The sequence below is a fragment of the Hydra viridissima genome, unplaced genomic scaffold (assembly GCF_058129835.1).
Source record: "Hydra viridissima isolate aposymbiotic clone 2 unplaced genomic scaffold, HvirCarnegie_v1 scaffold_20, whole genome shotgun sequence".
NCBI lineage: Eukaryota > Metazoa > Cnidaria > Hydrozoa > Anthoathecata > Hydridae > Hydra > Hydra viridissima.
In genome coordinates this window covers 200786-217413 of record NW_028324319.1, presented here as the reverse complement: position 1 = coordinate 217413, position 16628 = coordinate 200786, and the positions used below count along the sequence as shown (strand labels likewise).

Here is a 16628-nt window from a genome sequence, read left to right as displayed (position 1 = left end):
TTATCTTATTCTACAGTTATTAAAAACGATTTTAATTGCGGAGGTTGCATTTTTAAATGCGGACGATTAGCTTCTCTATAAATGTTATTGTTTCGCATTTTAAAAACTTTATCAATTAGTCATCAGCAATTTTTGGTATTAGTTAGCTTCAAGCTGGAGTAGATAATTTAAAACAAAATAAGGTTTAATTCAAACATAAAAAAATCTAAAGTTAACTTATTATAAACATTTTTATAAAATTTCTTATTACAAAAATGAGTTGTCATGCAAGGTGGCTGACAACAGCAGTGCGGATAATGGCACTATACACAAGAACAATCAATCACAGTAGAGAGCTTAAAATCTTTGTTGAATATATTCAAACAGTATATACTCCAATGTGGTTCAATATCAAAAAGTCAAAGAGTTTAACCGAGGGACCTAAACTACTGGGTGCCTTAAAAGGTTCCCGCACTCCTCTGGCAACGACGTTATTTCCCTTATTTTAAAGCATACCGTTTATTTTCCTGCATTATTTATGCTCTTCTCTATCTTTGAATATGTTTTAACATTGAAGTTTTTAGGTTCCATGACGAAATCAAGAGATTTGCGGCCGGCAATCGAGAGGCTAGCTAAAGAGAAAAAGAAACCATCGGAGATCGCCCGTCTTCTGAATGTTCCGAGGCGTACGGTTTACGATTGCTTGAAGCGACTTGAAGAAACTGGTTCTATTGATGATCGTCGAAGTTCTGGAAGAACAAAAACTGCAACTTCGGGTAAAATCGTGTTTTTTACGTCGTAAATACTCAGTGGGGAAACATTTTACGCACCCTGTAATTTTCCAATTTATTCAGTGAATTTTGAAGCTGGATACTGAAGTTCAAGATATTACTTTTGGTTCCGTAATTTAGAATAAATTAAGTAATTAAATGCTCGTTACTCATAAGTGTCAATTATCGCGAATGCAAGTTTTTATGAAGATTTAACTGATATTTTGTTTTAACTGAGTCCTTTCGGAAGGTTCCAAAAATCTTCTTTCGAAATGAATTGATTAGCAAGTTTCTTTTCGCTGGTGATTCTTGCGAAAATTTTATTTTTCGTATATAGCTTTACCAGACGCGTGGGCAGGATTTTTTGATGTTTCAGATATGACACTTTTAGGCATTGTGCGAACTCCAAATTCAAGAATGTTGTTAAGTCAAATGAAAATGTTTCTCAAAAAAATCGCGGTGGTTAGATCGTGAGAACAAAAATACCTCAACAAGTTCGCTTTCCCAACCCCGAGTTAGACGTTTGACTAAACTCCGGAATCTTAATTAAACGTCTAAAGGGTGCCTATTTTAGATTCCGTGCCCATTAAGTGTTTATAAACAGTTGCAACAACCACATCGGTAGTTGTTTCAGAGCTGGGAAAAAATTCTTATAATCAAATTTGATTTAATACGTTACGAATTTGATTTGACTGGCCCCTATGAACCATAATTGGGACATTCAACCGCCACAATAATGTGCCATCGTGTGTGAAAATTTCATGGTATAGGTTATTCAGTTTTTAGTACTAAATTTTGTTTTAATCGACTAGTTTGAGTTTTGATATAAAAAGTTTAAAAGTAGAAGCGAAAAGAACCAGAAAAATAAGTTATGATCCACACGGGTGGGGGGGGGATCCACACCTAAAAGAGAAGTGTTAAGAAGTGTTCTGCAGCGTCTAAATGTACAATTTGTAAGGTAAAAAAATGTGATTGTGTTGAAAGGGCTCAGATGCTAACTCCATTGAACAAAAAAGTTGGCAAAAAGATATCTTTCTTATTCGTTAACGCCGTAGTTGAACCATGTCCTTTTGAAAGACTCTATAGTGTTTGATGTTGATGAAAAGGCTGTGAGAAGGATGTTTGGGAACTCAGTGTTGTCAGGCCTACATATCAACTTTTGACAGAAAGACTCAAAGCTCTTAGATTATTGTAATCAAAAAAGTTATTTAAATCTTTTAATGAGTTATGGCCCATCAATGGTCAAAATCTTCTCAAATGAGGAGCTATTTACGGTTGATTATGTTACCAACAGAAAAAATCATTGATTTATTGTTCATTAAACGCATCCTCAATCAATGATTTTGAAAAATGTCCACCCATCTATATTTAAAAAAAAAAGTGAATACAGATGTTTACATCAGCCATTTGAAAAGGCGTGTAGTAGAAAAGCTCAAGAAGACCTTCTCATGTGGGAATTATGAGTTGCAAATGGCCATTAGACCATAAAGTCCAAATAGTTTTTGAAAGACAATACAACAATTTTATAACCTTTCTCTAACTTTGATTGATGAATCTACTTGATCGATAAGTATAAATCTCTAACTTTGATTGATGAATCTACTTGATTGATAAGGATGAAGCGTTGTAGATAAGCCCATTCAAGTCATTTCCTACAAAAGCGTAGATCTCTTTTTTAAGAGAATACCTCATTAGTGCTTGCCAGGCCTTCCAACCACGTCCAGAGGCCACGTCATTGAAAAAGATGGAGATCTAATGGAATATTAAGGTAGGCAGTAAACGCTGTTGTGTTCTGTTGTGGCTTCATTATCTGCGCGGACTAGGTAAACTGTGCAACTAAGTACTTGATATTGCAGCCAGTTTTAATTTCGCATCAAAGAAGCCATCATTTTAAACGGCAAATCACAACCGCAACATACTTTTACTATTTTCATGTAACAAGGAAGCGTGGTATTTTGTTCGCGGAGTTGGCTTTTACTTCAAAAAGTGCAAACAACGAAATCTTTAAAGATTATTACGGCACTAAAATTGGCCATATGAATTGATGCTATAACCTGTTGAACTAATAACGGCCCATATAGAAAATAACTGACATTATTACTCGCTTGTTTTGGTGAAAATTGGTCAAACATGTTCGTAACTTAAAATGTTATCAAAACGAAACGTAAAATGTTATCAAAAGGATTTTCCAAAAAAAACAACAAAAATATCTGGAATAGTATTTTAATTCTAACAGTTGAAGACCACAGGGGAAAGCAGAGGGGAAAAAGAACTACCTTTAAAATTCTTTAAGTTGTCCAAAAGATAATCAATAATGATTGTCTTTAACCAAGTTTTAAATGAGAATAATAGTCTTAACCAAAAATGTGAATAATTGAAAAGCATAAATGGCTCAACTTTAAAAATTTGTATGTTTTGTTAAAAAGTGATGTGTTTTGTACCACTTTTTAACAAAAAGAGGAGGCGCTAGAAAAAACAGCCCCAAACTCATCAGCATTAAAAGTGTTTTCAAGTTTATAATTTGAGAGCAAATTTTTGAAGTGTAGTTACAGCCTATGGGGCGGTTGTATCATTCGTCACGGAGCTACTTTCGAGATGATTTTAAAGCTGATGCCGTTTCTAAAAATAAGAACAGAAAAAAGCGAACTTTAACTTGAATCACACAATGGAAAAATATTTTGCTGGTGCATTTGAATTTGTTTAAATTTAAATATAGCAAGATTTAACAAAACGGAACTGACCTTTCTTTCCTATTGCCACCAATAGTGAGATCATTTATAATCAAGTTCTCTCAAATCCAACTCTTCAATGCTTCTGTGAGCTTTAATGCTTTTTCTTTGAGTCTAATCCCATCGATTGTAGACTTCTTTTCGCGACGAACCACGTGAATATACCCTTGTCTACGTATTCAAATTTACCTGTTAAAAGTTTCTTCCGTTTAGATTTTGTGCCGTTTTTTTCCAGCAAAGTCGATAACTTGTCTTTATTGTAAACCCAGGCTGAAATTGGTTTTTTGGGACGTCATTCCTTTGGGCTACCTTTTTGTTAGTCATCACTTTTTCCAAATCTTTTAATGCCTTGCACTTTTCTATCATAGATTTCTTTTTAAGTTTTCGTTTAACGAGCGCCATGTTTTCACATTTGATAAAAACAATAATCTTTCAAAGAATAATGCTTTGAAAATTCGAATTTTAGAAAATGAAATCAAAACATTTGAGAATACAAAAATCTTAACAAAAACCGACGGATCGAAAATTTTGTTCGAGACACCAAAAAGTTTGATAAATATTGTTGGAGATAATGAGAGGATTTTATCTCAAACGAGTGCATAAAATGTCCAAGGGACCAGGAAAAATGTTTGAGATGACTAGGAAAAGTACTCGAGATGTAGAGTGTCAACTGCATGAAGCGAAAACATTAAGCCTATTATTTGAAACCGAAAAACAACAAAAACATTGTTTAAGGCCAGGTTTTCTAAGACTATAGCCTTCTTAGAATGTCCGCGTATTTTTTATTGTATTTGGCTGTCTGTGGCGAAGGAGTTGATTCTATTTTTATAATTTTTTCTTGAAGTAAAACCACGTGATTCTTTGATATTTATGACATCCATTGGAAACGCATAATGAGAAAATTTTTAAGAAAATTATTTGACAAAAACATTAAATAATAAAAAAGATATTATTTATGTTCATTTTTGACTTACAAAATTTAAATTTTTTTTTTTTGGGTGGGGGGGAGGGCGGAGGGGTTATAGCCAAGTATTGTCCATCGTTAGCTACAACTTTTCCCCATCTTTCAGGCAATTACAAGATGTTCCGATGCAATCTAACGTAAGTTTCACCATCTTTTGTGAATACCTCAAAACTTCATCGTATTCCCCCCCCCCCCCCCCCCCCACCCCTATCAAGATAGCTTCTCAGAATAGCTTTTTTGCACTTTATCTATTTTGCATATATTTGTTACGTAGCATGAATATGCCTACAGTTTAGCCAAGAACTCGTTAACACATGTTTTATTACTTTTTATCAATAATTTAAAAACTTTCTTGTTTTTTGGATTTTTTGAATATGCTAAACAAAATAAATAACATTTAAATGGCTGGCAGCACAAGAATGAAAATCAATTCACGCTTAAGTACTTGAGAAATCGAAAACGATTTCTTTCAGATTCAACTGTAAGTAATGTTTAAAAATTTTGGAGACTCACTAATATTGCCTCGGGTTGTATTAGATATAGCGTGGGTCAATCATAGATTAACGCTCATAGTAAAGTTTAAAGCTAGAGAAAAATTTGTATATATATTGTATGTTTTTTGATTTGAGAAAAGATCTGATCAAAAATAATACTAACTAAAGAAGGACCAATTAAAAAATATTCTGCAAAAGATAGCCTTGATTAGTATTAGAATGCACAAAAACGTCGGCTATCAGATATTGGGCCTGAAAACTGAAAAGCATCGATGTTGTATTGTTCATGTTGTTTTGATATTTTGTATTGTTCATGTTTGTATTTTTATTTTGTATTGTTCATGTTTGTATTGTTATTTTGTATTGTTCATGTTTGTATTGTTATTTTGTATTGTTCATGTTTGTATTGTTATTTTGTATTGTTCATGTTTGTATTGTTATTTTGTATTGTCCCATGTTTCACTAAACAGTTAAACATATTAAAACATAGAATTTCTTATTTTATCAGTAATTATCAGACATGTTGTGGGGTCATTTTTTAAAACTGAAAAAAAAGATTCTTGATTTTTTTGGAATGTCACTGACAGGTTCTTCTGCTAGATATTGAGTCTAGAATGCGATAAGAATGCGACGAGCCTAGAAAGGCTTCTCTATAAAATATTGATCCTAAAAAGCGACATTAAAAGTTTGTATCATGAGCACCATTTTATTGATTCGGATTAACATTTACATTTTCGTTTTCCACTTTGTTTTTATCAAACAAAAGCTATCACTTGAATGTCTTTTGAAGCTTCTTGTCGATTTCTTCTTTTTTTTTTTATCTTTTAAATCTAGCACCAGATCGTTTCGAATACTAGCGGAAAGTATATTTTGTAATTAATGGAAAGTAGGGCTACGGGTTAAAACGAACACAGAAAATAGTTTGAAACTCTATCGAAAAAATGTGAAAACTCATATTAATGCAAAAACAACAAGAAAGTTCTCCCAAACTACCTCTAGCAATTACACTCATTATATTACTAAAGAACCGTAAACAAAACAAATACCTCTCTATAGAGCTCTAGTTGGGGTGGTCACCCCTTCTGCCCTACCCCATCCTACACCCCCTAGTTACGTTACTGAACCTAATATATTTTTTTGAAAGAATCTTCATTTTTCCTTTTTTCTATTTTTTCTTTTTTTTTTGAGATCCTATTGTAAGTCCAACTGTTCAATATTGCACATCATCAGTTCATCAACTGGGAACTTTTACAAAAAACTCTATGTATTTTGAGCTGTAAACTCTATATAATTTGAACTTAATTAACATAATTTGAACTGAACTGCAATACACAAATAACTATCAATCGGATTTAAAAAAAAAAAGCAAACCTTCAAAAAACAAAGGATAGTTCATCAACAGACACTTTTTTTAGGAAAACAACCAAATAATTTGCAAAGTGGAAAAAAGAATCCCTCAAGAGATGTTAGTGATCAGCATCATTTTCTTTTTGATTTTTTCGGTCGCCTTTTTTTTATAACTGTATCATGCTAAGGAATAAAAACAGTTTTCCAGCTGCAGCAGCAGCGCTGTTGCTGCTGCAATAAACGAAAACAGAGCACTTGTATCTGTCTGTAAATTTTTTTATAACTGTATCATGCTAAGGAATAAAAACAGTTTTCCAGCTGCAGCAGCAGCGCTGTTGCTGCTGCAATAAACGAAAACAGAGCACTTGTATCTGTCTGTAAATTTTTTTATAACTGTATCATGCTAAGGAATAAAAACAGTTTTCCAGCTGCAGCAGCAGCGCTGTTGCTGCTGCAATAAACGAAAACAGAGCACTTGTATCTGTCTGTAAATTGTCTTCTACTTTTATCATCAAAAAACCCAATCAAAAGGAAACTGAAGAATTTTGATATGTTTATTGACGGGTGAAGTTCTTTTTTTCAATATCAATAGTGTAATCCTTTTTAGGGAATTTGTTATACCAATAACTTTGATAATACATATTTTTTTCAACCACTAATTCTTTCGTATTAAGAGGTCAGACACAACTTTTACATTAGCTTGTCTTGGTTGATAAACGTTTACTTGCTTTGCAGATGTAACACTGAAGTGCGGTGTAAACATGTCAAATGTTATTTTTAAAAAATCTGTATAAAGCATTAACTTTACAACTTATATCTGTTATTATCGTAATGTGTTTATATATATATATATATATATAAACACAATTAGTAATATTATAATTATAAATATATTAACATAAATTATTGAAAATTAGTATTTAACATTGTATATAAAATAAATTAAATAATTTCTTAATTTTTCAGTTCAACAATCTGCTTGATATTACGATCTCATTTTCATATATTGCATTTTGAAGAGTACTTCCCATTTATTTTTCATTGCCGTATAATTAGCAAGGTTAGTCATTATCAAGCTGCTTGGATTTTATTCATAAGCTTATCGTGTATATCGTGTATTATCGTGTATCGTGTATATTGCTGGTGTAGTTTTCATTTCATGAATTTGAAAAGATGAGGTTTAAAGAAAAAAAATTTAAATTTATCTTTTACATTTGAAGAGCACATGGGAAAAAACGGCTGTTATATTTCATGATTTTTTATTTATTACCCTCTACCAAGGTAGACTTGGTTTGAAGTTTAAAAAATACCATGGTCCATAAGAAAATCTGATGATTTATATGTCTTTTCAATGAAGAAAAAGCAGCAGGATTCGTTGCTTACGGAGGAAGAACAATTAGAGTCATTAATTCAGCTGATTTTTTAGGCCAGTACTGACGGACATAAACAAAATTGCCCTATTTTTGTTAATTCGGGACAAGAATCGTGATATTTCAAAAAATTCAAAAAATTTTGCGGATGTCTATAAATGCTTTCCGATTCTTTAAGTGTATATATTAACTTACAGACACGCGCATGCGCACTTACACACATCTGAGTATGATTTAGAATTTAATATTGAAAGCTTTATAAACAGTATTACTGGAACTGTTTCTGTAAATATTACTGCAAACATTTTTTAAATATTAAATATGAAAAAGGCAAATGAAGTGAGGATATTAAAGATTTGTAATTAATGTAAAACTTTATAAAAAAATAATTATGTAAAGAAAATAGTTTTACAAAATATACAACTATACACGAATAAAATACAAAATCATACAAAATATAAAATTTATAAAATGCAGAATTGTAATTATATGTATATATTTGTAGAAAAGTAATCTATTGTTTGAATTTCTTTCTCAAGATTAAGTTTCACGGAGTTTACGGACGGAAACTTATTTAGGTCTGTTGTTACCTTTTCAGCAGAACCTACTGTTGTTACTGTTGAAGAATAAAACTTCCACCTTTTTCTTTTTCTTCGTCTGTCAGGTTTACAACTTCATCTTTTTTATTGGTTAAGTGCACAGCAAGACCCGCATCTTTGGGATCCACATCACCGTGATCCGCATTTCCGTGAGAGTAATTATCTTATTTGACTCTTGTCGGGTTTTAAGTTTTTTAAGGTATTTTTCTTCTTTTTCTTGATCGAACGGTTTGTTTTTAGAACAGACTCATTTAATTTTTTTTTTAATAACTTCTGGCTTGCATTGATTATGACAAATGATGCCATTTGCTCAGCTGTTTTTTTAATCTCGTGATTATAGTTGAGTGTGTTTTGCAGCTCGTGTTGCAATATTTGCTCCGCTTGTTTTTTATTTTCTTTTTCTAACTGTATGTTTTTGCTTTTAAGAATTTTGTTTCCGATTTCTAGAACTCGTATCTTGTTTTAAATAATTTTTGCATTCACGGCGTTGCTCTCCAAGATATTCACAAATGGTTTTATAAGCTAACACGTTATTTTGAAGCAACCGATGTAACTGGGTCATTTGGTGGCGCTTTTCAGGTTCTGGATAGTTAAATAAACGTTCATTTGAAATCTAAAACAAGATTAAACACATCAATACATTGACACGTTCACTTTACATATGTGAAAAATAAAGTTTTGTGAAGTTCGTGAGGATTGTAATCTTTGAAGGCTTCTTTTAAACTAACTTTTTGTATGTATGTGTACGTTAGGGCGTGTTAGTGTGTTTAAAAGATAGACAAACCATTACTCATAGCAGTAAAAGATTCATGAAATACGCAATTTGAAGAGAATTCACTTACACATTGCACAATGCTTATTTTTCCTCTATAGAGGAAAAATAAGCATTGTGCAATGTGTAAGTGATCCTCACATGATGAAAGCAATATATTGCTTTCATCATGTGAGGATCATACGGCATCGAAATTAGGTTTTAAAGGTAAATAAACCAACCATTTCAATCTTTCAACTTTTAAATAACCTCTGTTGCTCGATTCAAGAATAGTCACGTGATGTTTTTGAAATTCATTTGACGTAACTTAAATCACAACGAGTAATTTGACGTCACTTTGAACAAAGTATTACAATTTATTTGAAGAATTTTTTAAAAAATGTGAGGTGTGAGCCGAGAGGGTGAGTATGAGGGGGATTATTGCAAAATATTATTAAATAATACTTACCACAAAAAAAAATCGACCATTTGGTGGTAAAAAGGAAATATCTTAATACGGTGAAATGCGTTTGAACATCAAATTGATTTTTGCAGTGCTTTTTTTTTCCTGGCTTTTACAAAGCCAAAAATGTCTCCGTTAAGGTTCCTAATCTAAGCATTTTACAAATATTTATATTTATATAAATTTGTGTTAATCAGAATGTTACAAAACACAGTTCTTTAAAAAAAATTATTCAATTATAAAAAGAAATAAACGAAATAAACGAAATAACGAATCTACAAAAGTTATTTACTTAACAATAAAATTTCAAAAAATTTATATTTCAGATAAGACTTTAAATGGAGTTAAAATACTATGTTCTCATATATTTACATCAAAATTTACGAGATGTTCATGATATGTTCTCATATATTTACATCAAAATTTACGAGATGTACATCGGGGGAGGGCGGAGGAGTGCCCAAACATGAGAGAAGTTCTCACAAAAATAAAAGTGCAAAAAATCTAAACGTTTTTGATTTTTCTTGCTTTTTTTTTCTAGCTATGCAACAATGAGAGGTACAACTTTGTTCTAATTTTCACGCAATCTTTTTGGTTTTGTTGTTTTTTTGATAATTTTTTTTCAAAAGTTGGCGTATGAAAGTAAGTGTTAACGTCAAAGCTAAAAAGCGATGAGTTTACCATCTTTAATTTGATTGTATTTTGTTTAATGGTAAGCTAAAACTTAAGTTCTTAATGGGTGTACTTCATTTTCCCACAAAAACAAGAAGTAGTTTAAGCTCTGCGTTTTTAATCAGGAATCATGAGGTAACCATGAGGTAAATAAGAACATTTTTTTAGATTATTTTTCACCGTCAGATCTTTAACTCAACTCTCCATGATTCGAATCAAGGTTTTTTTTTTTTTTATGGTTTAAGTTTTATATTGGGGTGGGTATATATTGGATGGAAAAATATGTTTTCCTTTTCCGCATTGAAAAGACAAAACAAATTTGAAAAGGTTCGAAAAGTTTTGAAAAGTTTTGAAAAGTGCTAAAAAAAGAAAAAATTTTTTTTGGTTTCAAAATTTTACTTTTAAACTCAATAAAAATATTTTAATTAAGAAAGTTTTAACTTTTATTCTAAAGTTTAATTTTTTTTAAAATCTAAAAGTTTATAAACTATTTCCCGAGGGAAATCAGGAGTCGCATAATTTAACGCATCGTGGTTTTATTTTTCATTGAGCAGGTGTCTTTAAATTCATTGCTTTATACTTAAATGACCTGGTTTTTGTTAAGAGAACTTTTTTCCACTAAATCGTGTATTTTATTATTTTCTATTTTTTTTTTTTTTTTATGTTAAAAGACAGCAGTTGTAATACATTTAAATAATTTTATATACTTACAACTGCTATTAGTCAGGCAATCAAAAATGTATTTTTCCTTTTTTTTTACCGAAAACATTTGAGTTTTTTAAGAAGGGAGAGTAATAATTATTCTGTATCAGTTTTCCTACAAAATGCATAATTTAAAAATTATGCATTTTGGAAATAATTCATTTATTTATTCGCGTAAAAATTTAAAGAATACTTTCCATGCTTTGCATGAATACAATTTGGTGAGTGTGTTACTCGAAAAATTTCTACTTACGCGGTTTTACAAAAATGGTTAAAACTGCGCAACATTTTTCTTTCCTCAACAGAAATGCATAAAAATTCTTTGAAAAATTTTTTATAGTGAATAACTTAGATTTCTTTAATGAAGTAAAAAGCTGTTATCTGAACAGAATATTTCATTTATCTTATCAATTCGAATATACTTGCTCCGTAAGTTGTTTTGTCAGCAAAAATAACGCATGGAAACCAGACTTTTTTATTAGTTTGCTTTACAAATATCGGTAGACTGGTCTTTAGAATAAAAAACAGGTAACAAGTACGTAATTTCTTGCTACCTTGGATGGAAGCATTTCTGTGTGATTCTTACAAACAGGTTTAAACCCAGTTTTACCTGTTTATCACCAGTAATGTGCAATATGATTGGTTCATTAAAAATAATCAGCTTCTGTTGAAATGCAATGCCACATTTTTCATTTCATCGTTTCTTCAGAGACGTGACTTAGTGAGACTAAAATGAGAATGATACTGGCTTTCATAATATTTCTTCAAGTACACTCAACTAATGCTGAGAAGGGAGCTGTACTTAACGGAATACCAAAAAGCTGTGAACTGAATCATTTAGAATTGAGAATCAATGGTATTATCGTTAGAAAGCAAGCTTGTGATGTAAATTCAGAGCGGATATTCGCCGGCTGCAATAAAGAAACTTTAATTGATGGGATCAAAAGGCGATGCCCGACCACATTGGTAAGTGAAATGCTATTTCGAAACAAATAATATCGATAAAAAGTGATGATGTGAATCATCAATAACAAAACAATCTTTACCTAATTTTATGTCAATTTTAAGAATAAAATCATTCTTAGATTATGTAATGAGGAGAACCATCAAGTAAAAAATGATAAAAATAGCTTCAGCGCTATGAATTTTATTAAAGTGCTATATTTATGTCTGACTATTTCTAACTTCATTATGAAAACAGCAGATTATGTAAGGTGCACTTTCTCTTAGGCATGCTTTCCTACTTGGCCTTTTGTTAATGAGCTCATCGCCAAGGCCATAGAAGAAGCGAAGAAGAACACGCAGTTCCTGAAATTCTCAGAAGACGCTGCAAGAATGATATTCGACATGCGAACCGATGACGACATATAGTTTAGATTTTTGTAATGCACTGATTAAGGCAATTAAGTTTTATTTAGCGCGCTTTTTCTTTTTGACTTAAACGCGTGAATATAGTTAGATCAGTATTATCTCTTGAAAAATTCGTTTAAAGAAACTCTTACGTGTCTAAAAATTCGTTTAAAGAAACTCTTTTACGTGTCTAAAAATTCGTTTAAAGAAACTCTTACGTGTCTAAAAATTCGTTTAAAGAAACTCTTTTACGTGTCTAAAAATTCGTTTAAAGAAACTCTTTTACGTGTCTAAAAATTCGTTTAAAGAAACTCTTTTACGTGTTAAGTCTAAAAAGTCGTGTTCTAACGTTATTACAAGTGGCAATAGGTTAAAAAGACGTTGAGTTTATTTTGTTGTGTGTTTTTTTGAAATTCACGGAAGAATTGCCTTTATAGATTTTAAAATCATCTGCACTAAAATTTTCTTGTGTGTAAATTTTCTAAGTTGAGGTAATAGTGAACTTCGTCAAATAAATGTCTGCAGGATGATCTTAAACGCGTACAGTGAACATGTTTATCAATCCAATGTGCGTTAAATAAAGGCGTCAAAATATGTTAAACGTTTTGTGTTTTAAAATAACACTAACAGAATGAATTTGATAGCCGTTAATATAAAACAATTCAATTAGGAAACACCAGCTGGCAATAACACGGGGCCGACCTGTTGCGACAGGTTATGTTTGTCAAGAGAGGGGTCTGGTAAAAGGTTTCTATCTGAGATTCGAATCTAAGAACCGATAGTTACAATAGATGAGCAAAATACTCGTGGTGAAATAACTTCATTAGATGAAGCGCATCTGATACATGTTAGTAAGAAGCGCCACTTTTAGAAGGGTCATCCATCTGAAACCTTCCCTAAGCAACTGTAACACTATTCTGTACATGTGTGTAGAAAGTCTAACATGTCTGGACTAAAAGAAATAATCTCGAAAATCATAGACTGTGAAAATTAATAACTACGTTGGGTAATAACATCGTAGACCTTAAGTGAGCTGTGCCTAGAGATATTAGATGTGTGATAAGTTCTATGTAAAATGCATTGGGATTGCTTTATACCTAGAGATATGACGATTGTCACAAGCCAACTGTACGAGCAGTAATAATTCAAATTTGTGGGAGTTAATTTCCTCCTTTTTTTTATTTTCCATCACTTTTCAATTTAACTTTTTAGCAATTATGTTATTATATACATTAAACTTCACATTGTCGTTCTTAGCGAAGAACTTAAAGTATATGAATGGGGCCAATTACCACGCTTTACCTTATTTACAATTAAATCAGCCTCTGCTATTAAAGTATAATTAATTGGCCATCAAAACATTTCATTTTATATGAGAAACTTATTCATCGATAGAAAATATGAACTTTTAAAGTATGTTAACTATTGACGGAGATGTAAGAACGAATGGCCATATATGAACTTTTAAAGTATATTAACTATTGACGGAGATGTAAGAACAAATGGCCTTCTATGATCTTTTAAAGTATATTTACTATTGAGGAAGATGTAAGAACGAATGGCCATATATGAACTTTTAAAGTATGTTAACTATTGACGGAGATGTAAGAACGAATGGCTATCGGAAAGGGAAAAAATATTAAACTTTTTAATAAGCTGTTCGGTAGTGAAATAAAATCATTTCTTTAACAATGGATTAAAAAATGAAAACAACCTCTGTATTCCCGGATGAATGAACTTCAAATTTAGTTATTTGCTCTTTCATTTCTACGAAGTACTTTAGAATCGCTTTCAGTTATTTATAGCCGATGTACTTTGCGTCACTCTGTTAATAAAAAAGGAATTTGGCAAATAGAGAGAACTATTCAACATTTAAGAATTATTTTTTCACACTGTTCTGATGTTGAGTTTTCATTTGCCATTTTTTCAGATTTTTGTCAATTGTTATTTTAGCAACAATTTGGATCTTGAAAAAGCTTTCCTACCATGTGCATTTTTTTTTTAAATAAGGATAACCGGTTTTGATCGCTTCAATTAGAAAGCTACTAAATCTACCGAAAAACGATATTCTATTGAGAAACTAAATTTTACAACTGAACAAGTGAATATGAAGCCGCTGCGTATTCAGTTTTAGCAACCAAAGGAAAGTTCCGTCAAATCAAAAATTGAAAAAAGATGAAGTTATTAAAATAAAGGAAAGCCTTGCTTATCTTAAAGGCTTACAATTTATTGGAACAAAGTACAAAACCGGTTTGAAAACCTCTAAACTTGTTTCAATAAACACGTCGAAAGAAAGTAAGCAGTTTTTGTTTCAAACTATATATATTAAGAGGATATTAAATTACAATACCAAAAACAAACAAAATCTGTGCTCAGATACACGTCAAGTATGGCATCCACGCACGTGATCTTCCTTTATCTTTCATCCTAATCGGAAAAGAAACAAAATAGTTCAGAAAAAGACTTTCTTTCCGGGGCAAAGAAAGTGATCTTTATCATTTGACGCAAAAATATTTAGAAAAGATTTTTTAAAAAGTTAAAACTAAAGTTACGTCGAGTTATTTCCCATAACCACCGCCATATCGTCCTCCGCCGTAACCGCCGTATCCTCCGTATCCTCCGTAACCTCCGTATCTTCCTCCTCCGTATACTGGATCGCTCATTTTGTTCGCATTTTCCTAAATTGTAAACAAAAAAACTCCAAAACCGTTTCTATTTATGACTTCTTTTCGAAAAACACCTTTCTTCGGAAAAAGGATCGTAGTTGCTGCAAACACTCAACCATCAGAAAACGGTACAAAAATATACTTACGTCTGTATTGGATTCTGCTTCATCTCCATCTTGAAATCTAAACAAACATCATTTACCGATTAAAATGTTGAAAATGTATCCGGAAAAACGCACGAAAAGAGTCTGAACGCCTTACGTCTCTCTTTTTCCGTGGCCTCTACCGCCCCCGTAACCGCCTCCGTAGCCACCTCCGTAGCCTCCGCCATACCTTCCTCCTCCGCTTCTTGGATCACTCATTTTGTTCGTGTTGGACTCTTCAATTTCCTAAATCAAATGAAATGACTCATTCAAAACCCATTTCTAATAATGGCTTCATATTTAGCGATACTCTTCATACTGAGTAAGAATCGCAGTCGCTAAGAATGTTAGCGAATAAACGACAAACGCGCAAACATTAGGACACAAAATGCGGCATATTTACATCTGTATTGGATTTGGCTTCATCTCCACGTTCCGATCTAAACAAAGATCATTTATCGATTAAAACATTGCTTATTATGTACCCAGAAAAACGCACGAAAAGAGTATGATCGCCTTACGTCTCTTTTTTCCCTCTACCGCCCCCGTATCCACCTCCGTATCCGCCTCCGTAGCCTCCGCCATACCTTCCTCCTCCACGTTCCGATCTAAACAAAGATCATTTATCGATTAAAATATTGATTATACGTACCCAGAAAGACGAACGAAAAGAGTCTGAACGCCTTACGTCTCTTTTTTCCCTCTACCGCCCCCATAACCGCCTCCGTATCCGCCTCCGTAGCCTCCGCCGTACCTTCCTCCTCCGCTAATTGGATCACTCATCTTGTTCATCTCTGATTCTTTGTTTTCCTAAATTTAAAAAGAAATAAACCAAATCCTGTTCACTTTTTGCGTCAGTCAAGCCTCTTTCGGAAGAGAGGCCTTGAGTGGATCGAGGAAAATAAACTTCTGGTTACATCTTTAGTTGATACGTCCTCAGAATCATTGTCTTTGTTTCTAAAAGAGAAACCATTTGCAAGTAAGTTATCACGGATGTCAACTGAGTAAAAATAAAGTTAAAACAGATTGTTTTTGCCACCTCGTAATGAGCAAAAAATGACTCACTCAGGATTGTCCTTCACGAGATGGTTCGGCGCAGCTTCGTTGAGCTGAAGAAAAACACGATTTTCGAAATTTGTTTCGCGCACATGTAAAGCTTTTAAAATAAAAAGATTTTTTAAAAACAACTTACAAGGAAATGAACTGAAGCTACGAACAAAATTAGGATGCAAACTCGACTCATTTTCTTATCCAAGTCTTTCTGAATGAAGAAACTAGAACTTCTCGTCCTTTTTATATTGTGCGCTATCTCATTTTCATAATTGCCCTAAATTAGCCCAAAAGCAATTTTTGTACCGTAGAGTTGCTGCGATTGGACAGACTCCCGTTTAATTGTAACCGATAAACCGACGTTGACGTGTTTAAAATATTCAAAATGTCATTGAAACGCAGTTTAGTTTTTTACGCACGAAATGGAGCAATATTTATTATTTAGTGGGGGAGTTGAACTACCACATTTTTTAAAAGGCAATAAAATTGATTGTAAGAATAAGAATTGTTTAGGCTAATATCATTTTTTACGTCAGTTAAAAAAAAATGTTTGTGTAAAATAATTAAAATTTAATTATT

The 16628-nt window shown here is 32.2% G+C and overlaps 1 protein-coding gene across 1 annotated transcript; it reads left to right on the top strand.

Annotated features, from left to right (window-relative positions):
* The first annotated feature begins 11507 nt into the window (after positions 1-11507).
* LOC149876411 (uncharacterized) lies at positions 11508-12578 on the top strand. The gene is made up of 2 exons (XM_090075364.1): positions 11508-11806; positions 12071-12578. Exons 1-2 carry the CDS (start codon positions 11573-11575, stop codon positions 12209-12211), a joined length of 375 nt encoding a protein of 124 aa, XP_089931490.1. The 5' UTR covers positions 11508-11572; the 3' UTR covers positions 12212-12578.
* Positions 12579-16628: the final 4050 nt, after the last annotated feature.

What these genes read in the sequence shown, in the direction of transcription:
- LOC149876411 (XM_090075364.1), top strand. Translation starts at nt 11,573, where the DNA reads ATGAGAATGATACTGGCTTTCATAATATTTCTTCAAGTACACTCAACT. An exon ending in GGCGATGCCCGACCACATTG is followed by an intron (nt 11,807 to 12,070) that starts GTAAGTGAAATG and finishes ACTTTCTCTTAG; the next exon opens with GCATGCTTTCCTACTTGGCC.